The 25,876-nt window shown below is 47.2% G+C and overlaps 1 protein-coding gene across 1 annotated transcript; it reads left to right on the forward strand.

Annotated features, from left to right (window-relative positions):
* The first annotated feature begins 3,113 nt into the window (after positions 1-3,113).
* Positions 3,114-25,876, forward strand: LOC146185829 (beta-1,3-galactosyltransferase 1-like). The gene is made up of 4 exons (XM_084607926.1): positions 3,114-3,118; positions 15,390-15,695; positions 18,964-19,168; positions 25,323-25,876. Exons 1-4 carry the CDS (start codon positions 3,114-3,116, stop codon positions 25,803-25,805), a joined length of 999 nt encoding a protein of 332 aa, XP_084464052.1. The 3' UTR covers positions 25,806-25,876.

Raw genomic sequence — 25,876 nt, forward strand, 5'->3', positions numbered from 1 at the left:
TGGTATTATAAGAAAACGAGTGGGAAAGTAAAACTTAATTAACCTATGGACTATACACTGATATCTGAAGAACTGCTTGTTACAAAACATGTATATGGCTGCTTCCGTTCTATAATTACTAGAGCCGCGGCATCTGTGCAGGAGTTTTTACCGACATCAGGGGTAAATATTCACCCAGAAATAGTTTCACGCATACATGCCCACCGGCAAAGATATACTCATGGGCTGTATTTAGATAAAGTGTGCACCGGATCATGCCCATGTGTTTCTGAGGGCAACGAAGTGACTCAAAATACTTTATATATCCTCCGGTTACGTAAGGAATATTGCGCAAATAGTGAGATCTCACAGTGACCGCCCACCTTCAGTCCACTGTGAAAGGTGCGCTTTAAGCCGCCCTTTCGATGTCTTCATCGACGACCGGTTTCGTAAGTTGGGCGGAGCATCGATCAATAGCACTTATCTGCTATTCGGGGAGTACTGGTCTACCTAGATTCGGCAGAATTCAGGCTGGCACCTAAACGTTGCACGTTCAGTGCTACGCTCCCAAGAGATCTAAATGGTTTAGAGATCTAAAAGGTTTAGAATTTAGAGACTCATAAAGAATATGTAAGTGGCGAGTGAAACGAAAACTTCGCTACCTATAAATAAATTAAGCATCTACATCAAGTGGCTCGTCATAAATGTGGTGTAGCTAATGACTGCTTTCTAGTGGGTATTTGCAGAATAATAGATGCAGATATCAAAATTTAAGCGATTAGGCATTTTGCGAGGTGCTTGCGGGCGAACAAGAACAGCAAAAGGAGCTGCAGACTGGCGGCATTTGAGTCGTATACCTTAAGGGCGCAGGGCCTAAGAGCCAAATCGGCGACCGCTCTTTAACTTAAGCGGCTTCTGCTACTCCCGTGAGGTGTCCCTCAATGCTTCCCAAACTTAAAATAAAAAACAAGCGTATATTTTTCACTTCGTATTTATTTGTAAAGTGATTTGAACTTTACACGTAATAGATTCAATATTTAGAAAGCTACGCAGGAAAATATTGTTGGTCTGGACAGCAGCGAATATTTGCTCTTCCCGCTCTGTCACTTTGAACTCTGCGTCATCTACTGCGCCTTATTACGCAAGAGCAAGAGAAGTTGGTTCTGCAGTGCAGGTTGGTGTCTTATCAGGGGCAAGGTAGCAAGGTATAAGGAAACCCGAATGCAGCTTTACGCCTATCCCTAGAAAAGGAATGTTCGAAGAGAGGAGTCACTGCGTGCTTAAATATTGATCAAAGGAGAGCTGCTGTGATGTCATCCTCAGTGAGGAAAAATGATTTACTTCGGATCTAAGTGTGCTCAAAATTGCTTTGCCCTTTGAAATGTTTTACTGTAAAAAATACGGGATAGTTTAGCGTTGTACGTTCATATAGGCTACGCAGCAAGGCTGAAAATATATGCCCCACAGAAGACAGAAAGTAGATAAATGTTTAGGTATGTTGCCTACCAAATATTTTCTTTTGCTTTTAGAGGGCAAATTTCAAAGACAAATTGAAGGCTGTCTCCGCCGAAGGTTATTAAGGTTGTTTTTACTTTTATGTTTTGACAGTGGTGGTTAAAATATTGCACATCAAAAACAAGCACTGAAAGCTTGTTAGATTTTATTTTTGAATGGCGTAAGGGCACCAGTGCAATCGCAGGTACTGCCACAAATCAGGCCAACTGTTTCTATAACATCATCAAATACACGTACGGCCTAAGAAAATCTTGGACAATTTTGGGAAGCGAGCTGCAGCGGGGCCCGAGTACCGGTAGTCCGGCTCATCATTCGAGCCCCTTGACACACCTCTGCTACCACAGTGGGATACATTTACGTCAGAAGCAGGGAGACGGCTACACATAAAAAAAAGATGGCTTAGTGAACTCCGAAAGTTTTTCCGTCTCTGTGGTCGTCCCCGTAATGAACACTTTTTTAAGATTTCAGAGTTCTCACAAGATGATGAAGGATTGCAAACTTTTCCGCTCTTCGAGCCACCGTTGATTATATTCATTAAGAGAGTCTTCAGCAATGAAATATTTTTACAGACTCAAAAGCAGCACACCAGGGATTGCTAAATGCGCTTCTTCGTGTCAACCACAGGCAACTGGTCGGGGAAAACTTGTCAGATGCACTTTTTCCGCATCAATGAAGTGCATGATGATATAAACAATTGCTCCCTGGACACTGCACTATCCGAGACAATCAAAGTGCGTAGGAGGGCGCGAGAACTTCCCACAACAAGAGCGTGCGTGTATCCTCACACTTTTAACAGGACGCAGATAATAGGCTTTGAGGATTGGTGCGAGAGATCGCAATTTCCTCATAGAATGCTGGGTAATTTTCAAACCGCCATCTACTATCTCTGGACCCTGACCTGAAGCGCCGAAATTCGACTGGCCAACCCGAGAAGAAGGAACCTTGCCGCGTGTAGCATGTTGCATTTATCAGCGTCTACTCCTTTGTTATCGGCACATCGGTAATGCGAGCATTTTATATATTATTTGTGAATGTCCTAACTATAACGTCTAAGGACATTCATACGCCGTGGAATGCATAGTCTTGACCCATTTCCGCTGAAGGAGATGAATGTTGTCAGGCAGTGGCCACGGCGAGCATCAGCTTTGAAGGCCTGCCAGGCACTGCTCGGTGTCTGTAGAGCCTGCACGACAGGCTGTGGCATTGTGATACGTGCTTTTCGCCTCTTTACTTCTTTCACTATCTTACTTCCTTTTCTCCTATACCCTTTATAAACACACATGCCTATTCGCAAAGTGTAGAGTAGCAAAGTGGTTTCTTCTGTCGGTTAACCTCTCAGCCTTTCTTCTTTCTCTCGCAGAGGTGGGAATGTGAGTTGAGAGGATACGTAAATCGTTAAATCCGACTGCAACTGGTATAAGCGGCGAATTGTTTCAGGGATGTGTGACTATTCTTTCTATGTCACTTATGTTTGCCCCACTTTACTTTCGCTAATAAGGGAGAGAAAAGAAGTGAAGGCGCACAAGAAGAGGAAGAAGAATGCGGTTGATTGTTCGCGGACCGTTGTGAGGCCCCCAACTTCCCTGACGCTTTGCAACATAACCTGGACTGATTCAGCCATGAGGTAAGACATGTTCTTTGCAAACTCCACGAAGGTATATTCGGGGCGTCTAGAGTCGACGCACTCATTGTAATTAATGAGGAGCCCTCTACTACTTCGACCCTCGTAGCCCACATGTGGCTTTGGAATGGTAAACTGCACGATTTATAAAATATACATTACGTGGAACCAACGTGCATGTAAGTTTACATGCGTATTTTTAGCGCCGAAAAATACAGGACTGTGCGAACACTTGAAGAGTTTTTGTATGAAAGGTTAAGCATGACGTGTTACCCCGCTGTATAACACGCATTGAATGTATCCTTCGTTCTTCCCCCGGGGTTCCGCTCAATCCTCCGGTTCTACCGAGGCAACCATACCAACCCCGCTGATACCTTATGCGGACATTACATATCATTTACGCCTCTGCAGGAGGGCGCTCCCGGAACCCGCCAAAGGTCTTGACAGATCTGAAGAGTGCCACCTTAGACGGCTCCAAACCGGGTGTTTTCTAAATCCCGCCATACTAAACCACATGGGCTAGACATTCACGCGTAGGTGCAAATACTGCGGGCAGTATGCTGACACATACCACATGGTGTGGTCCTGTCAGCAAAATACAAAACGAAAAGCCATAAAGCAGCCAACTAGGGAGGGCTGGGAGGCGGCCCTGTCCAGCTCGGACCTGGAGGCCCAGCGTGTCCTGGTCCAGAGAGCTCGGGCAGCGGCGGCGGCCAATGACGTCCCGGTTGCGTGGTTTATTTTAAAACGAAATACGTCTGTACGATGAACTGCTAGATCGTTCATACAAAAATGGAAGCCAAATCATTCTTTATATAATTGAATATTCAGTTTTGCATATCGGTATTGTAAGAACAAAGCTGGGAAAGTAAAACATAATTAACCTAAGGACTACACTGATATCTGAAGAACTGCTTTTTACAATACATGTATATGGCTGCTTCCGTTCTATAATTACTAGAGCCGCGGCATCTGTGCAGGAGTTTTTACCGACGCCAAGGGTAAATATGCACCCAGTAATAATTTCACGCATACATGCCCACCGGCAAAGATATACTCGTGGGCTGCATTTAGATAAGGTGTGCACCGGATCATATGACCATGTGTTTCTGAGGGCATTGAAGTGACTAAAAATACTTTATATATCCTGCGGTTACGTAAGGAATATTGCGCAAATAGTGAGATCTCGCAGTGGCCGCCCACCTTCAGTCCACTGTGAAAGGGGCTCTTTAAGTCGCCCTTTCGATGTCTTCATCGACGACCGGTTTCGTAAGTTGGGCGGAGCAGCGATCAATAGCACTTATCAATAGCATCGATCAATAGAACTTTCGTTGTGGAAAGTTCCACAACGAAACGCGCCTTCCTTCCCAAATCATATAATTGTAAACAAATGTTTTCAACATGATGGAAAACCTAGGTAGCGATCACTTTATCCTCCGGACACGAATAGCATCGGAAAGGGTAAGATGCCGGATCGGACAAGCAAAACTCACGGACTGGAACGCGTTCCGCGGGGCTTGCAAAAAATCTGAAGGCGGCATTCAATCACTAGAAGACTGGAACGACATGTTGACAGAAACGCGAGACAAATGCACAAAAAGTGTAAGACGAACAACAACAACGCCCGAAGTAGACGGGCACCTTCTGCGACTATGGGAAGCCAGACGCTGTCTCACCAAAAGATGGCGGAAGCAAAAACACAACAGGAAACTAAAACTAAAGATAGCAGAAATTACGGCAAAAGCTGAAGAATACGCAGCGCAACTCGCGAGACAAAATTGGGAACAATTCAGCGACTCGCCTAAGGGAACCTTAGGTACGGCCAGAACCTGGAATCTCCTAAGAGCACTAATCGATCCGACCAAAACAAAATCAGAAAACAATAAAAGCATCCACAGATTCATCCACTCCTTCGAGGGTTCGGACACCGACCTTTTAGAGAAGGCACGAAAAAAATGTTTCGGTGATCGCAACCCCTCACGATACCAAGGAAACTATCGCGGAGCCGAAAACGAGACACTCGACCTCCCAATAACTGTAGACGAAGTTTATGCGGCCATAAGGAATACGACCAGAAACACGGCAGCAGGAGCCGACAGAATCGACAATGCCCTGATCCGAAACCTGAGTGACGACCTCATACAAGAGCTCGTAAGCTTTCTAAACAAACACTGGGAGGCGGAGACGGTTCCCTAAGACTGGAAACACGCCGAAGTAATTATGATACCTAAACCTGGCAAACAGCTCCAAATTGAAAATCTCAGGCCCATATCGGTCACGTCGTGCCTCGGCAAGCTTTACGAGCGGGTGGTGATGCTCAGACTGCAAAATTTCATGGAAGATAATGAACATGTACCCCATACCATGTTCGGCTTCAGAGCAAAACTCTCGAGGCAGGACGTGCTGCTTCAAATACAAGATGTGCTCCGCAACGTACCCCGAACAGGTGAAAATGTCATAATGGCCCTTGACATCAAGGGAGCATTTGATAACGTCAGTCACGAAGCGATCCTTAGAGGCCTAGACGACCTGGACTGCGGACGCAGAATCCACGGGTACGTCAAAGCCTTCCTGTCAGATAGAACTGCCACCATCGGCATGGGAGACCTTCGATCGAACAAAATTCACGCGCCAAACAAAGGAACACCACAAAGATCAGTCATCTCACCTATCCTCTTCAATATAGCTATGATAGGTCTAGCACGAAAACTAGAGAAGATTGAAGGCATCAGGCACGCCATGTATGCAGACGACATAACAGTCTGGACGAACACCGGTTCCCTCGGGGAGAAGGAAGAAAAACTACAGGAAGCGGCCTCCTGTGTACAGAAATATCTCGGAGAAAGAGGACTCGCATGCTCGACCGAGAAATCGGAACTGCTTCGAGTGTGGTGCCCCGCCGGGGTGGTACAGTGGTAAGACGCCCGACTACTGTCCGGAGTTCCCGGGTTCGAACCCGACCTCGGCGACTGCGTTTCGATGGAGGCGAAACGAAGTGGCGTCCGTGTGTTGTGCGATGTCAGCGCACGTTAAAGATCCCCAGGTGGTCGAAATTACTCCGTAGCCCTCCACTACGGCTCCCCTTTCTCTCTTTCCACTTTCATTCCCACCTTCATCCCTTCCCTTACGGCGCGGTTCAGGTGTCCACATAGCAAGTGTGACAGATACTGCGCCTTTCCCTTCCTGTGAACCAACTATTATTATTATTCGAGTGTGGAGAGGCAAACAAAGCCGGACCGTCCCAACCAGTGAGAACCTGAAACTCAACATCTACCTGGAAGGAATACTCATCCCTGAAAAGACAAAAATAAGAATATTAGGAATGTGGGTTCAATCGAACCAACGTAGTAGTCACACTTTTACCATGCTCAAAACAACAACGCTACAAGTGACACGCATGATCACCCGCATCACCAACAGGCATGCGCGAAGAGGACACACTAAAACTAGTTAGAAACCTGGTAGTGAGCCGAATTATGTACAGCCTGCCCTACCAGTGCCTCAACAAGAGTGAAATACAACAAGCGGATGCCCTGCTACGCAAGGCGTATAAGACGGCGCTCCGATTACCGCGCAACACGTCTACAGAAAAGCTCATGGCGCTTGGATTGCAAAACACATTCGAAGAACTACGCGAGCCCCGCCGGGGTGGTGCAGTGGTAAGACGCCCGACTACTGTGCCGGAGTTCCCGGGATCGAATCCCGGCCTCGGCGGCTGCGTTTCGATGGAGGCGAAACGAAGTGGCGTCCGTGTGCTGTGCGATGTCAGCGCACGTTAAAGATCCCCAGGTGGTCGAAATTACTCCGTAGCCCTCCACTACGACCCCCCTTTCTCTCTATCAACTTTCACTCCCACCTTCATCCCTTCCCTTACGGCGCGGTTCAGGTGTCCACAGAGCAAGTGTGACAGATACTGCGCCTTTCTCTTCCTATGAACCAACCAACCAACCAAGAACTACGCGAGGCGCAGCTTGAGTCGCAAAAACGCAGGCTGCTGCAGACAACGACTGGAAGAGCGCTCTTACAAAGACTCGGATACTGTGAGCAGATGCGAGAAATAGCGAGGACGGTAACGATCCCCGACGAACTTCGCAAGTCCCTCAAGGTAGCTCCAATCCCGAGAAACATGGACCCTAACCTCCACCAAGGTAGAAGAGAAGCAAGGGCCAATTTTATTCAAAAAACATACGCTCCTCAAGACACGACTGTGTATGCAGACGCGTCCTCGAGAGGAGGACAGAACAAAATTGCAGTGGCCACGGTGGTCAATTCGTCCCTAAGCGAAGTGACCAGCGCCTCTATCCGACACTGCACAGCAGCAGAGGCCGAGGAAGTAGCCATTTCTCTAGCGGTGGCGGAGGGCTATAGAGCGGTCGCTAACGATACTCACGGACTCTCAAACAGCCTGTCGAAATTTCATGAATGACAGGATTGGTCGTCACGCGCTTCGTATACTCCTCGAAGCGAGCGACAGATTTAAAAACCACGAAGAAAACAAGACCAGACACAAAATTATATGCGTACCGGGGCACATGGGGGTGTAAGGGAACCAAGAGGCTGACAGGATAGCTCGAGCATACACTACTTTCTGAGCATCCGACGGGTCCGCGGAAGTTTTGCCAGCACCCAAGGCATACTCGGCCATACTAGAAAACTATAGAGGAAGAAGAATGCGATATCCCCCACCGCACAGTTCTCTCACCAGAGAGGAAACTGTCATATGGCCACAATTACAGACGGGTTCATACCGAAACCTACACATACTAAACAAAATGCACCCTACCATATACGCTGACAGATGTCAGTGGTGCTATGAAAAACCAACCCTATATCACATCACATGGGCATGTCAAAACATAGATGAGGTCCCCAAAATTCGAAACCCGAGTGCGGAGCAATGGGAGACTGCTGTCCAGCGACCGCTGCGAAGACCAGCAAGGTCTGGTACAGCGAGCCCAACGGGCGGCAGCAGCCAGCGGAGCCCTGGACTGATGGCAACCGACCATTGTAAAAAAGTGGACGAAGTCGACGGAGAAGACTCTTGTGGATACAAGCAGCATTCTCTGAAGACGTCCAAAAACCGCCAAATAATATAGGGCTAAAGTTTTTCCTCCTCCTCTCCTCCGCTAATCTCAGAGCAAAGGAAGAACTCAATACTGAAGTGGCGAAACAAAGTGGCGTCCGTGTGCTGTGCGATGTCAGCGCACGTTAAAGATTCCCAGGTGGTCGAGATTACTCCGTAGCCCTCCACTGCGGCTCCCCTTTCTCTCTTTCCACTTTCACTCCCACCTTCCTCCCTTCCCTTACGGCGCGGTTCAGGTGTCCACAGAGATAGTGTGACAGATACTGCGCCTTTCCCTTCCTGTGAACCAACCAATACTGAAGTTTTAGGATTGGAGCCTCACCAATTAGGTCACATGTCCTGTAGTGACAGGTGCAAGTTCTAAATTCTAGGGCGATCTGCATATCGCAGAGGTAATGTAACGTCGCTTCTGCGTTTAATCTTAAACCAGCGCTGGGTCTGCCGCCGAGTAGAAATGCACACTGCAGTGCTCGAAGCGTCCGAAGGCCGACCAGGTCGATTCACGATAGTTGTTTTGCCACACCACAGGTTTCTAGTATAGCGAATAATAAGCGCTGGCAGCCATACAGTTCTTATTTATTGCGAATTATTATTTCCCAAATTATGCTTTTGAATTATAACTAACCTTGTTACCCTGGCAAAGTTATAACTGGCGCACTACTATCACAGGAAAACGAAGTAGAGGAACCTGGCGTCTCTAACGGCTGCGGTCGACGCGCCGAGCCCTGCGCAGGATGATTTCGCTGCCAAGCTTGACCTTCGCGGAGTTAGCCTGCCACCGAGTTCTCATCTGTTGTAGGCCGTCAGTGCACCCGCCACCGCTTAGGTGGTGGACGACGGCTGTTGTTGCGGCGCACGTCTTTCCCTCTTCCTTTTCTTTCTTCTCTAGTTTCTCTTCTGTCTGCAGCCCCGCCGGGGTGGTGCAGTGGTAAGACGCCCGACTACTGTGCCGGAGTACCCGGGTTCAAACGCGACCTCGGCGGCTGCGTTTCGATGGAGGCGAAACGAAGTGGCGTCCGTGTGCTGTGCGATGTCAGCGCACGTTAAAAATTCCCAGGTGGTCGAAATTACTCTGTAGCCCTCCACTACGGCTCCTCTTTCTCTCTCTCCACTTTCACTCCCATCTTCCTCCCTTCCCTTACGGCGCGGTTGCGGTGTCCACGGAAAACAAGTGAAACAGTTACCGCGCCTTTCCCTTCCTATATAAATAAAATCTCTTCTGTCTGCACAAGGCGGTGGAGGTGTTTGAACCCTACCGCGGCGGCTGCGTTTCGATGGAGGCGAAACGAAGTGGCGTCCGTGCGATGTCAGCGCACATTAAAGATCCCCAGGTGGTCGAAATTACTCCGTAGTACTCCACTACGGCTCCTCTTTCTCTCTTTTTACTTTCATTCCCACCTTCCTCCCTTCCCTTACGGCGCGGTTCGGGTTTCCACAGAGAAAGTATGACAGTTACTGCGCCTTTCCCTTCCTGTGAACCAATTATTATAGGCAGCGGAGGTGGCTTAGCTACAGAGCCAGTAGCAGGCCCGTGCATTTTTGTTCCTTCTTCCTACAGACGCAACAACAACAGCTTGGCTTAGCCATGGGATCGCACATGCCTCACATTTAGTTTCAGCCTCTTTCTTCGGCCGAGAACGGCAACGCGGATCCTACTAACTTTGCTCCGTTTACGCTTCCGTCCGCCTGAGTTCTGGCTGCTTGTTCACACGCCGTGTCCTTAGCTGAAGCTTCTGCAACGTTAAAGCACACAGAGACGTCTAGCGTCTGCCGTTGGCTTTGGCTGTCCTGTTATGAGGATTCTGGATTGCATTGTTGGATATTACTTGGATTCGCTATGACTAATTGGCTTGTTATGTGGATGATGGACTAGATTCTTGTCTATGACTTGTATTCTTGGCTATGATTTGAATTCGTGATGTGACTAATTTGTCATTGAGGCAATATAGCCAAGTAATCAGAACTGGATTCGCTACTGCCTTGATATGTGGATTCTGGATCGGATTATTGGATACGACTCTTACGCGGGCTACGACTAAGGCAGCTAGGCATTATGTGATGTCATTAATGCATTATCGCCAAGTATTCATGACTGGATTTGGTACTTTGTCTTTTGTGCTTGTTATGTCGATTGTATTGGACTGGCTCTGAATCTGTCTTTCGGTCACGCATTCCGCGGGCAGGAACCGAAAGCTATTGAATAAATGTGTTCTGAATGAGGTGCATAATCTCACTTCTCGGTGGCCACCGAACCTAATCCTGCAGGGAAGAGATGATGATGATAATAATAATAATAATAATAATAATAATAATAATAATAATAATAATAATAATAATAATAATAATATAATAATAATAATAATAATAATAATAATAATAATAATAATAATAATAATAATAATAATAATAATAATAATAATAATAATAATAATAATAATAATAATAATAATTGGTTCAAGGAAGGGAAAGCGCAGTATTCGTCACACTTGTTATGTGGATACCTAAAACTGATTCATTTATAGGAAGGGGAAGGCGTGGGCTGTCTCACTTGTTTTTCTGTGGACACCGCAACCGCGCCGTAAGGGAAGGAAGGAAGATGGGAGTGAAAGTGGAAAGAAAGAAAGAGGAGCCGTAGTGGAGGGCTACGGAGTAATTTTGACCACCTGGGGATCTTTAACGTGCACTGACATCGCACAGCACACGACGCCTCTTCGTTTCGCCTCCATCGAAACGCAGCCGCCGAGGTCGGGTTCGAACCCGGGTACTCCGGCACAGTAGTCGGGCGTCCTACCCCTGTACTACACCGGAAGATTGAAATTTTGGAAGATGGAAAAGAAGAGTCGCCGTAGAGGAGGCATCCGGAATTCTGAAAGCCGGCTGCAGGTGGCACAGTGGTTAGACGCCCGGCAACCGACCTGGAGTACCCGGATTCAGGTTAGATCCCAACTATACTGACGGCTGCCTTTCGATGGTGGCGAAACAAAACGGTGTCAGTGGGCGGCGCCATGTCAGTGCATGGTAAAGACCCTCAGGGGACCGATGTTACTTCGTTGCCTTCCGCTACGGCACATCTTTTTCCTCAATTTCACTCCCACCTTCTTTTGTTCCTTTATGACGCAGTTCAGGCGTCCGCGGAGAATTGTGACAGATTCTGCGCCTTTCCTTTCCGATAAACCAATTAATGAGGATATTAATGGACATCTTGGAGCACAAGAGTGTCTTCTGCAAATATGAATTGGTAAACTCTACTGAGAAAGATAGCGTACGGACGAATTCCGAAAACGCGGTAAGAAAAAGCGAACTTCTGTTTTCGAGGCCCCATTATCCCCACTATCAGTGGCAGTATGCTAATAGGCTATATCCTAATCTTTCAAGCCGTAATCTTGCACCCTTAATCTCCAGTACGGGAGTAATTACTCATTGGCATCCAACCAAGCGCTGCCACACGTCTACAAGGAAAGGTATACAGCTTTCACAGAAACTTCGTGGTTAATGAAAAATTGCCGGACTAGGAATACTTTATCTTTAACTACAAAGTTTCTGAGGAAGCTGTATAGCTTTTCATTGTAGCCGTTTGGCTGCCATTGGGTGGATGTCAATGAATAATTAATCTATTATTACAATTATGCTCCACCTTGTGGTATTCCTCTAAGTATTTGGCCAATTCACCCTAACTCTCATGTTACAGTGCGATGATGCTTTTCGACGCTTCATGCACAAAGTTGATTTTTTTCGCTGTGCATAAGTAGCAAATTTTGAATTTGCATGTGGTTGCTTCATCACAATTCTAGTATGCAGTTCGTGATATTGAATTTTACCTATTATTTCGTTTCTGCCTTTTTCCTTCACTCATTATCCAAAGGCTGACGAGAATTTTGTGGTATCCAGGCAGTGGGCCTCTTTTGCTCCGTCATCGAAGGATATCTTGAGCGATATACAGAACGGTTGGGTCATCTCAAGAAATTAATGACTTTTATGCAAAAAACGTAGTTACAGTGAATATTTTACAACATATTCAAAAGCCACAGTCAACACGGAAACGGTTGGACTGTCTACTTGTGAGAGACTCCCATTTTCGGCAAAAACGATGCCACAGGGCACGGACTTTGAGACAAGAATCCAAACCACTCCAACTGTGGTGCAAGAAGCCCATTGTCTGGGCACACAGTAGTTTTCTTCAACATCTGGGTATTGGGCAAAACAAGTATGAAGCAATAAAAAAGCCGTTAAACTTTAGTATGGTCATACTACCAACCTATATAAGCAGGAATGCTCTTTAGAGGCTGTATTTCCATCCTCCTGTCTCTGTCCAATCATCCGTTCACATCGAGACCTAATTACTCTCTCATCTGGGCGACATAATTTTAAGAAAAATTCAATGACATCTGCACTTACACCAAATTTCTCAAAGAGGTTGCTTTAACCAAACAAACTTAACTTAGATCAAAAGAGAGAATAATTAGGGTTTGGGTGGAAATTGGAACTAAATGCGCAATTTGGAGGGCATGGATCTGATAATAGAATCGCATCCAATTTTTACGCAAACATTATTAAACAAGGCATCAGGCCGGAGATATATTTGATCATTTTATGTATGCACAACACCCTCGTGATATGATCAGAAAGCGGCTCTTTAAAAACATTACTTTTAGAGCGTTATCACTAGGGCTTTCATTCTGTTGAAAAAATGTCGGCTATGTCTGATTTTTTTCCGATCCTCCTGACTAGCATGCCATTTGCAGATGCTGATAGTTGACATTGCCGGATACTTACTGTTCAGCGGTTTGAGTGACGTCACGAAATCACGGAGGATTTGGCAGTAGCTGCTACCAATTTGAGTATATCTTAAAGGGCCACTGTCCAGGGAAGGCCCTTTTAAGAAAAGGAGCCCAGTGTTTCGGTCAGGTACCGGAGATAGTCTGTGAAAAATTCTACAGCGACACGCGCGCCGCAAAGCATCGAAAATACAATTCAAAGCTCCCTCATGCTCTCCTTTGAGAAGCCAGCTTCACCGCTTCCTGCGCTGGCCCGACGGGCCCCGATAATGACGTCCGTACCGGGAACGACATCCATTGGTCCGTCTCGCTGACTGACGGGAGAAGGATGGGTGTCTACCGCTCGCAGCGCGCTTTTCCCTCGCCACGGGCAGACTGAATCCAGCGGCGCGCGCTCCCTCGACCGTTTTTTTTTTTTTTTTCGCGCTCGCGGAGAGCCACGCCCCACCTCCCGCCAAACGCGGAGGAGGAAGGGGAATTTGTATTGCGGAGGCTAGACGACCTCGGGCAGGAGAGTGAAAAACCTTTGCGAGGGAACGGAAGGAGAGAGGCAGGATAGAATCGGGTGATTGCGGTGGCTGTAACTGCGCTATTAGTTACTCTTTTCAAAAACATTTTGCGGCCTTGCATTCCAGGGGCGAAGTCTCACATTCACAGGGGAAGAAAATATTTTCGACCGGAGGGTGGACAGTGGGCCTTTAAGAGATCGAATCCTCCGCTACTCTTGAATCTAGCTTCACGTACTCTAACCCTACGCCATGAAGGCACGCTCGTACCACATTGTTTGAAGCGCGGTTTTAATATACGCTCGGTGGTGTTTCAAGTAATGTGGTATATTACGACTGTATGCTAATTAAAGTGTGTTACTTGAAATCGAAGTGAATACATAAGTTCTGGCGCGCTAACTTCTTAATTGGCCTGACCATGCTCAATCAGCGGTGGAATTGAAACTTGATTACCAGCGGATACAGATTAGCGACACTAATAGCCGCCCCCCGCTTAAATGACGTCCGCTGTCCCCACGGCAACGGCGGTATTTTCATCCAGCTCGATGAGCTTGATTTCGTTGCCCGCGTCCTGGCTGTGCAATAGAGTCTCCTGGTGATCAGACTCGCGTGTGAAGTGGCTCGCGGGTAAGAACTGTGGGTATTTTAGATCGGGGCAGTCTAGAAATCCGATTTAGATCGGATTTGGTGTCACAATTTTTGCATTTGATGAATAGAGTCCTCCCGAATACAGGCGATATAATTGGGGATTTGGAACGGCGTTAGGTTAAATTGTATGTCAAGCTTGGGCCTGGTGTTTGGAGAGCGTTTTGTCTACAGAGGTGAATCTTACTCTGGCAAGCCTTGAATGCTGCGGGATTTCTCTATAAGAAGACAACCTATCCTTACCGGAGTATTGTTTTATTCTTTTTGAAACATCACTTTTTTTATCTGTCTGAAACCTGCAGGGGGCCTTTCTTCGTGATACGTTCACTGTTGCACTAAAGCGCGCTGTCGTAGCTTTTCTCTCGCGAACTTTTCTCCGCGCTTGCAAGAGCTTGCAGTGGCCGCGTTTGTTTCCTTGGTACGTGATAACTTTTGTCTGTTTAGTTCCCTCACCGCGTACATGACATGTCCATAACTGCGCTTGTCAAAGCTGTAATCTCCTCTTTGCTTACATCTACCATATCTACTTCACCTGAAATACGCCGCCGCATAGTAAAAAAAAAATAATGCCTGCGTCATGACTCCGATCACATTCGAAAACTCAGTGTAGTGCCAGCTACGTTATCGCTGCATACTGAAAAGTATGCACAATAACTTTTTAGTGACAGCCTTCTCTAGTTGTTCAATTGGTATGTATGTATGGGCCAGAAATTTAAACTACATGCATACATTACTACAGTTGGCTAATCTAGGTATAGCTTGAATTAGACTGCATTTTTGTCGGGTCGATAAGGGCTACCATTATTAACACGTCTGTGGTAATCTCGTTGCCGGTATTTACTGCAAGTCCCCCCCCCCCCCCCCCCCCCCCAATGTTGTTGTCGTAAATAACAAGTACTAAGCGTTAGGGACAAAACCATATCATTGCTGAAAGACACCTAATATTTTCATTTCAGTTAAAGAGACAACTTTGTCAAAACGCGCCGTGAGGGAGCACATTTGAAAACAGATACATTGTAAGCTACAACAAGTGTGACAAAACCAATTGATTATACACAATAGAAATCAGGCATTTTAAAGGCTGTAGTTAGGTCCGAGACATGTCTTCATGGTCGAAATTCAGTGTACACAGTGCTTAATAACAGCCTCCGAATCTCCCATTATAAACGCCTTCGTCCTTTTTTCAGAAGTAACACGCTCACAATGTATTGGGGCTGGATACCTATCCTGTTTCATGCGTCCTTTCTTGAATTTCTGATGCGCAGGACCCTAGTGGCAGCGATCCGCTTCTGCCGCTCGCCGCGCGCATTTGTGCTCCTGTGCGTGCTGAGCGTCGCCTGCTTTGCGCTCCTATGCCGGAAGGGAAACGCCTGGGCTTCCTTCTTCTCTCACTACCCACCATGGCTGTGCGCCCGAAACACTACCGAGGTTGTTCTCGCGATTCGGACGTGGCCCGAACATACAATGCGGCGCCACGCCATTCGGCACAGCATGACACACGCTGCCGTCCGTTCAGCGTTGCCCGGCTGGTCGTTCCTCTTCTACATGGGCTACGTTGACAACTTGGGCATGTGAGCAAAGCTCGTGGAAGCGAGAAAAGGGAAATGTTTTAGCGATTGCTTCATGTCGAAAGGGAGAGCGCAGTAAAGAAAGCGGTCTCTGTTTTCATTTGACTCGGGCCCTGAGAGATCGTACGAAAGAGGCCGTGAAATGAAAACTTGAAAACACTGGCGGAAGAAAAGAGAAGGGGAGGGGGGGGGGGGGGGGGGGCGCAAATACAGTACAAGAAAGAATACGACACCACATGCTTTCTCTTGTTGTCGCGTTTGCGCAGTAGTGTTTTCGAGTCATGATCCAACTCGCCCCGCAGGTCGTCATTATAGAGGCCGTGAAACCACTAGCTATATAGTAATATATTAGTGACTGGCTGGGTAGAAAGTGCATGCTGGTTACAGATAAGCGCGCTTCCGTTTGATAATGCAGATATCCGCCTAGCTGGCACGTCTCCGCACTCTTCATTACAAATGTTCGCGAATGAAGCTGTGCCAGAAAAAAATCAAATTTCTTGCATCTAGTTTGGAACAACTAGCAGTTCATAGCCAAATAATTGAATCCAGTCTTTTTATTCCGCATTCTGCTTCTACTGAAGTAATCTGCATCGAATGAAGGAACAACAAAATTTTGCTAATGCATTACAATCGGGCATACCAGGGCATAGGTTCTTTTCATGTAGAACAGTTTTTAATCTAATTTTGTTTTCTGCATGAGAGGCCGAGACTTGACTGGTCGGGTGTCGGTTCTTTAGTATTCATAATGTCGCGTATTCAGTTTTCAGGAATCAGTGCATCACATTCTCAGTGTCAGCGAGACTTAGAACCAATAAACTAATTCCTGATTTTAACAAATATGTCCTAAATAAGTCATCAGCCAAAATAAGAGTAGCAACGGTTTACTTAAAACCATTAAGAGCTTTACAGCTCGTACCGTCTGTTGCAGAAGTTTGCAGCCCAACGCACCGGGCGGAGGAGCAGTATCGCTCCCTGGAGGCGGCGCTGCGCCCGCCGGCGCTACCTGGTGACGCAGCTATAAAGAGTGAGGAGGCTTGTTCTCTTCCCCTCAGCCTGCGGCTGAGAGCAAAGATGTGCGATATCAACCGCTGGATGAGGGGAAGAGAACAAGCCTCCTCACTCTTTAAAGCTATGTCACCAGGCAGCGCCGCCTCTCGGGAGCGATACTGCTCCTCCGCCCGGCGCGTTGGGCTGCAAACTTCTGCAACAGACGGTACCTGCTAGATTCACTGTGAATGTTCTACCTGTTGAAGTCAGTGCGTTGTCAACAGCCGTTGCATACTTAAGGAGAATAATTTTACATTGTTTCCCATTGGGGCGGTAGGAGCTGAATAAAACCCTGTTTACTGAATTTTCTCGTCGTATCAGGAGTGCAATTGACTAACAAGTGGACCTCAATTGCAATGTGCTTCACAAATTATGCTTCACCAATGCACACCGGCCACAGAAATGGAGCATCTAGTGTCAGATACCTTTATATATAGGACCTGTCAGTCAGCCCTATTGACTGCAGGCCTATCTGCGCAGGTATGCATAATAATTAGTGTGTGTGTGTGTGTGTGTGTGTGCGCGCACGCACGCACACACACACACACACGCACGCGCACACACACACACACACACACACACACACACACACACACACACACACACACACACACACACACACACACACACACACACACACACACACACACACACACACACACACACACACACACACACACACACACACACACACACACACACACACACACACACACACACACACACACACACACACACACACACACACACACACACACACACACACACACACACACACACACACACACACACACACACACACACACACACACACACACACACACACACACACACACACACACACACACACACACACACACACACACACACACACACACACACACACACACACACACACACACACACACACACACACACAATCTTCATTTTCAGCTTGAAAACTTATTTTGAGTAATTAAACCTCGTGTATAGAACAGTTTCAAGTGTTAAAACTCAATATTTGAGCTCTAGTAGGCAGCTAAAACAAAGTGACTCCACCTATAGATGTCGTCATTTTGATATCGCTTATAGCACAACTCGAACGATCTTCGAAATTGCGAATGTCTAAGTTTCACAAACAACTGAAATAAACATGCTCAGTTTGCATAGAAAAATTTTGCCCATGGCAATGCAATGTCTCTCTTTGCAAGCATAGAGGAATTGTTCGTCGCATTTGTGCTGTACAATGTGAGTGTGCGTTAAAAAGTTCCAACTGGTTAAAATTACACCGAACATTTGCCAACGATGTTTCTCTTAGCCTTAGAAGGCAACTGCGCCGGCTTTTCGAACCCCCCCCCCCCTTTCGCACATTCTGTTAAAATTTTTATGCACCTTTTCCTGTGTGCCCTGACGCATTCTACTAATTTAAGCAGCCTTGCGATAAATCATCCGCGCGTAACTAGATTTTAACATGCGCAGTTGTTTTTGGTTCACGTCAGAAGATTTCTATGGGCAGTACTGCGTTTGTGACGTCACAAACACACTCTCCGGCGTGATCATGAAATATTGAGGCCTGTATTAGGATATCGTAGGCATTTATATGCACTGCCTCATAATTTTGAGGCATTATCTCCTCCATCCAACGTGCGTGTGAGTGTTTTTCCGATGTCGTATATTTCGTCCCCGTTTTTTCAAATAGACCATCGTCTGACCATGAAACTAATGTCGGCTTCGATTAGCTGTTCTTGTATATTAAATATAAATCTACTTAAAATTTCGAAACTAGTTTTTTTTTTTGTCGGCGTTAGGACACGTCGAATAATCTAATGCAATAAATTACTCAAAATGGTTAAAAGACTATCGGAGTTGCCCTTTAGGCTGAATTAGGTGGTAAAGTTCCAAACATCTGTGACTAAATGTAACTAATAGGTGTTACTAACGACTCTCTGACTTCAGGTTAATTTACGCAAAACTATAACATTCTATGTATAAAAGGGCAATAAAGACTGGAGTGGTAATACAATTATAGCTTTTCTGGGAGCCAAAGGACTTTACTTAACTTGCTTAAAAACATAATCTGCAAGGTAGAAGTTTGCATACAAGTAGTGTAGAAAACAGCAATAAGAATGGACCGATTTACGAATAGGATGCGTGATACTCAATAATATACCATCCCGTGGAGATTTGTCAGTGCTCACCAGTAATTTGTTTCCACTCTGTTCTTTCAACAATTTTCATTTTTCAGGATGGACTCCGTCATAAGCGAAGTTTCGAGTTACGGGGACGTGCTCATATCCGCCTTCAAGTCCGAAGCCAACAACTCGGTCGAGATCACGCTGGACATGATGCGCTGGGTGGAAAACCGCTGCGGCAAGGGTCGGCCGCTGCGTCTCTTCATCCACACTAACGACACCGTATTTGCCAACGCGGTAGCCCTCGAAGATTACTGGGTGGGTGTGAGTACATTTTGTAACCGTCGTTCCGCCCAACCAGGGGTTGGCACGAACTGGCTCGTTCTCCAGGCAGGGACCCGTTGCACACACCAGCGGTGCTGCTCCGTCAGGGACAGGTATCTTAACACAAGACTGAAGGGTCTTGACAGATGAACTTGATTATGAGCTTTATGTAGTACATCTATTTACATATGTACACTTTTACAAGATTGCAAAGACATGGCAACAACTGGAACCTGTTAGTCGGTCTTCCCGGGAGAGACTCCCAAATTCGGCAGAGACGATGGTGCAGAGCACCTACCTAAGACCCGATCCAACCCAGAACACCTAACGAACCTTCGGCAACTTCAGTTTACACCTCGGGTTCACACCTCTTGGCTCGAGCTATCCAATCACTGGCCATAAGCGGCGTGATTGGGCCAAGAAAATTCACCCTCGCCCCGTGCCCGGTCACCGCTGTCTGCAGCGCTCTTCCCACACTGAAACAGTACAGGCAGGTGACCCATGGAGCTTCTTTTCTTTTCTTTTTTTTTAGTTTAGGGGAGGTTGACCCTGTGAGCACTCGCGAAGATGTTCTTTCCCACGCATCTGGCACGCACCTGCCTGACCATCCGCGGACGACACCTGTCTCCTTCGCTTCTACACAAGAGACGCTGCCGACGCTTTGCGGCGCATTCCTTCGAACGAGATAGGGAGCGGCTCCCGCTTCCCATTCAGGAACTCGAAGGGGATTAACTAAGCAATGCGCCACCACCTGCGCGCTAGGCGCCGGTTTACTCCCCAGCCTCTTTTTTTCGACTTCCAGTCTACAGGGCAATGTACGCCCCCGCGCGCACCTTGACGATCCCTTACAGGCCCTCCCCAAGATTTTACAAGGGGCCTAAATGACACCTTTAAAATTAAAACAATCAATTGATCGGCCTACGTGACGACATCGTCTCGATCGCGGGTGCACAGCAACAAAACACTAAAAATTGGCCCCAACAATCCAAAACAAAAACAAGAATGCGCACACTCAAATACACAAAGTTGCATGAGCGGCTCGCTTCTTGAATGAAGTCCGAGTTCACGTATTGTGTTGAGTTCACGCGCAAGCACGTCCAGCTCACGAACACACCACACGCACATGACCGGAGCGCTCATTTGCACTCATCTGAGAGCTACGTGAGCTCCCTCAGTCGCACCAACAGCCCCTGTGTGCGTTTGAGCCACCGTGCTAGTCTGAATAGACATACTTAACGCTTTGCGATTACTCGCTAGGCCGCCGCCACAACGGGGTGAACACTCGATGGTTTGTGCTCTCCCGGATCGAAAACACATGGGCCCACCATTGGTTCTAACACCGAATCACGCAGTTGACCCGAGGGGAGGTCCTCCCTGCTGCGCGGCAAGAATGAGTCAAGTGGCGTGCACGTAGCACACCCCTCGCACCTCCTGTTCGTACTAGTGCAGCTGGATTTTATCCATTTGCGCCTTGCATCATGAATAGCGCTGTTCCGCAATCCGACTTTCCCTACACGAGCAGTGCGCCTGTCCCCTGGCATTCTGTCTGGTGTAGAGCACAAAGCCCCTTTACTGACGGAACAAACCTTCCGATTGGCGCGCACTGCTTTACCTGCGCCTTCCGGCTTGATAGCATCACCTGAGTATGAGCTTAGCTTGCAGTTGCCTGATGACTGACGTTTGCCAGGTAGCACTCTCCTGTTCACGTTAGTGTCACGTGCGTCACAACGCACATTTTCCTGCCCTTTTTGAGGTTCGTTCTGCTGACGCGTACAGCTCAGCTCCAAAGACGATGCACTAGTGCCCTCGCGTCTGGCCTCTACCATCACACCGCTAACCTGAACCACTGGATAGACAGGGTGAGCAATATCTGTCTCAAATACACTAGCGGTGTATTCCACTGAGATGTTTTCTTTTCGCTCCCCTGACAAACTGGAGGCCTCAACCGTGTCCTCGGCAAAAGAGCATACAGGCATGTCACTGCCGTCATGGCTGTTTTCAGCTTCCTTAGTCTCAATGGCCTTCTGTTCCTCGTGACTGGGTAGCTCGTTTCCGCCGCCAGCCTCTAGGGGTGGCGCCAAACGTTTACAGAATTTGCACATTACAGGTACCTTCCTTTGCTATCTTTCGCTTCCGCGGAGTCCGCCTCTAAAACTTGTGCCAATTCGGCGCCCGCCACACCAGCGTTACTTAGGACGTCTCCGCATTCCGCGACACTGTGCTCAAAGGTTCCTGCTACTGGGCAGGTGTTACTGCCTCCTGGCGCTCTGCTTACACCTAAGTGAGCTATGTTCTGTGGCGCATTTCTCTGTCCCAGTAGAACGTTGTTTTCCAGCGTCGGTAATCTATCCTCGGAACGTTTCGTCCGTGCTACCTCGCTGACTACTCTTAACTGTTTGAGCATAGCTACCTTCACCTGTAGCTCTTGGCGTTTTGCTACTGTTTTTCTGAGTTCTAACTCTAAGTCCTGAGGCGTTTTCTCGTAGAGAAGCGCCTTCCCTCCATTCACTTTGGCGAGCTGAGCCAAAAGCTCATTTAAGCGCGCCTTCTCTGTTTCCAGCTGGCTCGCCATAATGCCTAGCATATGACCACCCTGCCGGCTCGAACACACACAGAGGCGCGAACAATGCGACTGAAGAAACTCACGGTTTCGATGCGCCGGTCCACATTGTTTGCTCCATGATGTTGGCGTCCGCCTCCACCTTCACCGCAGTTTATGATGAGCTGCCGCACGCCGCCGGTCCTGTGCTCGTTGTCGCCGCTTTGTTGTGGCTCGCCGGAGACCGATGAGCCTTTCTTCCCGGAGCGCTGCTTTTCCTGCAGCCTCGCGTTGCTGGTTCACTGCCGTGGTCCTTGTTGCTGTCTCAGCTTCCGATGACTGTAGCTTGCTTGCCCTCACCTTCAGTCTCCTCCGCTGCCTTTGCCTCTACTTGACTCGTAGAGACATCCTGTCGACTGCGCCAGTAAATTTTGTAACCGTCGTTCCGCCCAACCAGGGGTTGGCGCGAACTGGTTCGTTCTCCAGGCAGGGACCCGTTGCACACACCAGCGGTGCTGCTCCGTCAGGGACGGGTATCTTAACACAAGACTGAAGGGTCTTGACAGATGAACTTGATTATGAGCTTTATGTAGTACATCTATTTACATATGTACACTTTTACAAGATTGCAAAGACATGGCAACAACTGGAACCTGTTGGTCGGTCTTCCCGGGAGAGACTCCCAAATTCGGCAGAGCCGATGGTGCAGAGCACCTACCTAAGACCCGATCCAACCAAGAACACCTAACGAACCTTCGGCAACTTCAGTTTACACCTCGGGTTCACACCCCTTGGCTCGAGCTATCCAATCACTGGCCATAAGCGGCGTGATTGAGCCAAGAAAATTCACCCTCGCCCCGTGCCCGGTCACCGCTGACTGCAGCGCTCTTCCCACACTGAAACAGTACAGGCAGGTGACCCATGGAGCTTCCTTTCTTTTCTTTTTTTTTAGTTTAGGGGAGGTTGACCCTGTGAGCACTCGCGAAGATGTTCTTTCCCACGCATCTGGCACGCACCTGCCTGACCATCCGCGGACGACACCTGTCTCCTTCGCTTCTACACAAGAGACGCTGCCGACGCTTTGCGGTGCATCCCTTCGAACGAGATAGGGAGCGGCTCCCGCTTCCCATTCAGGAACTCGAAGGGGATTAACTAAGCAATGCGCCACCACCTGCGCGCTAGGCGCCGGTTTACTCCCCAGCCTCTTTTTTTCGACTTCCAGTCTACAGGGCAATGTACGCCCCCGCGCGCACCTTGACGATCCCTTACAGTGTGCATGTAAGGAATTGCAAAAGCAAGCATACTATTTCGAAGCCTGTGACACGTCAAAGCCGGGCTTACGGAACAGGCATATGTTATAAAACATGGCCGCGCCCTGCCATCCCGCCGTGCTGTGCGTAAAGCGATAATCATGTAAATTTATGTTCTGGAACAAAGCTCTGCGGAGCATCAACCTAGATTTCCATAAATATCAACGCATCGCAGTTAACTGCTAGAAGCAATGAAGGCTCAAGAAACATCTCAGTTCAATGGAGCGAAGACGTACATTACGTTATTGTGTCGTAACATAATTGACTATGCATTGCTTACTAAATAATTAGGCTATTTTCGTTCCATCAAGCGTGAAATGTCCGCGGTTATACAGGTTACGACGTTTTTAGAAGACGAGGGCAAAATTGACTAGCTTGAAATACTTCTGACTTACTGACGAGCTGTAGCATGGTTCAAAGCTCTGCTAGCAGGCTGATTCTAAATGTACGTCATGGATGAAATTATATGGCATAGGGATCCGCATAGGGAAATACTGCATTTCTCTGTTAGCTCGGTAGCCAACATTTTGACAGTATATCAGGGAATCAGTTATGTATATACATTCACGGGCGTATGCTTGTTATTGGCCTGCATTGAATTACCACGTTAAAATTAAGTTCTCATCAAGGAACACAAACAAACGCTAAGTTTTCCCCATAACGGTAGTGATGAAGGGCACTTTGCGGTGTAGTATGGTACGGCCTGCAAATATTACTTTGCTTGCGGTAGGAAATTGCTACAGCGCGAGGAAAATTCTCACAATATATTTTTAATTTTACCAATTACAAGAAAGAAACGAAAATATCACCGTATTAATAGCTCATTTGATGATCACGTGTTCCCGACTGTGGATTCTGGAATTATTGTTCGGATCCAACAAGGCTATTTATTTTAATACATTTCACCTGAAATGATTTTTAAAAAGGAATGACATACCCGCGGAAATAGTTGACAGAGGCTTTAAAACTTGGGGTATTAATCACGGTGAATCGATTACTCGATTTTACAAACTTTACGTGCTCTCAGTAAGAGCGATTCTCGGCTCTCCTTAGCTTTTTCCGAAAAAAAAAAAAACAAAACACTGCTTTTGAATGGAGGTGCCCAAACACGGCGAATAACTTAAGTCGAAAGCCTTTATATAGGCTCATGAGTGTGGACAGAGTTCGTGCGTCCGCGGAGGGTGTCATACCGTCATTGTCAAGAAATCAATATGATGAGTAAAAGAGTGGTCGTACGAGGTAGAAGATGAACAAATGTGTGAAAATTTTCGTTTATTTGGAGCAATTCGTTAATTAATAAAAGCCAAAAATTCAATTTACGTCAAAATAGCCAAGGACGTCGATATAGTGTGGAGACTGGTCAAAACAGCCACCGACGTCGGAATTGAGCAAAACAACGTGCAAAAACGTTTCAGACCTCTTTTATGCGCTACATCAAAGACGCTCAGTCAAGAGTAAAAAAGGGAAAAGTAGTAAAAGATAAAAAAGAGTGAAAACATGAAAAAAGAAAAAAGCGACCTAAAGAGAGAAAAGTAGAAGAAAAAAGAACTAAACAGCAAAGCAGAGAGGGAGTGCAAAAGAAAAGGAAAACGAGAAAAGCAAATGAGGGCAAAGCATTTGCATGAAAGGCTTTCGCCTAGCCGCACTTAAGAGAGATCTTCTAAGTGCCTCCAACAAATATTTTCTGTTACAGTGCGGCAGTAGTATCCCATATGCTGCTTTCTTTTCTTTTAGCATGATTTTCTACTCGTCTTCTTCAGAGGATGATGTGTTTCGCCGTTGGTTTTTACCTGAAGGGGATAGATTGGCAGAGAGCTAAAATATTTGTTTAAAATTCTGCCATCCGCCCGATTATTTTAACAAAACGTCAGGCTTCAAGTGACGGATTTGTACTTAGATATCTTATTCTTTAAGATTAGGTTGCGGCTTATATGGGCGCAATCTACGCTATTGTAACAACTTTGTCTGAGTACAGCGTACATTGAGGATTCGTTGCTTGTACAATGGAATACTCATAGAAGAAAGGAGTAGATTCTCTGAAACGTACACGCTCTACAGTAATTAACCAAATGCGCCGGTACCGCGTTTATTCCTCTACGATGTAGCACTTGGCGTTCACAGTTACGTTGCCACAGGCGGCAAGCGCTGAAACGCGATCCGGAAGCCGCATTTTAGAACATGTCCATGCTTTTTATGCTGCTTGAAGGAAAACCGACTGAACGTAGCAATTTGTCTGAATCGAGTGGCTTCAGGCGTAACATCGAGTCCTAAATCAAAAATACAATTTCCATCCTTGCAGCGTAATTTGAAGACGACAACTCGCCCATCGTTCTATTGCAAAGTGGCCAAAGGTGTCGCTGTTGGTCGCGACCCGCAAGGTGTCAACTTCGTGCCTCGGGACCTCTTCCGCGGCCCGGTATTCCCTCCATACTGCGAGGGAGATGCCTTCTTCATCAACGGCACGCACCTGGGCCTGCTGTACTCTGCCTCCCTTTACACGCTGCACTACTCGCTGTTGCCACAGTACGTGACCGGGCATATGGCCGCAATCGTCGACATCGGACACGTGAACGTCTCCGTGCGGATGGGTGTCGCTGGAGAACTGGAAATCGACACGAAGTGGCATAAAGGAGCCTCACCTGAGGCGGACCTTTTTGTTACCGGCGTTCAGACGGACATGTGGAAGGACGTGTGGCTGCATTCGCTCCGCAACCACAATGGCGACCATGGACTCGAAAAAAGCCTCCAAGAGGCTATTCTAAGCAACCTCGAGCATGTGTAAGATTACTGCAGAGCACATTCGCTCGATGTTGTGGCATTTAGCATGCGGTTACAGAAAACAATGATTTTCTG

The sequence above is a fragment of the Amblyomma maculatum genome, chromosome 6 (genome assembly GCF_055883805.1).
Source record: "Amblyomma maculatum isolate TAMU_Amacu chromosome 6, ASM5588380v1, whole genome shotgun sequence".
Classification (NCBI taxonomy): Eukaryota; Metazoa; Arthropoda; class Arachnida; order Ixodida; family Ixodidae; genus Amblyomma; species Amblyomma maculatum.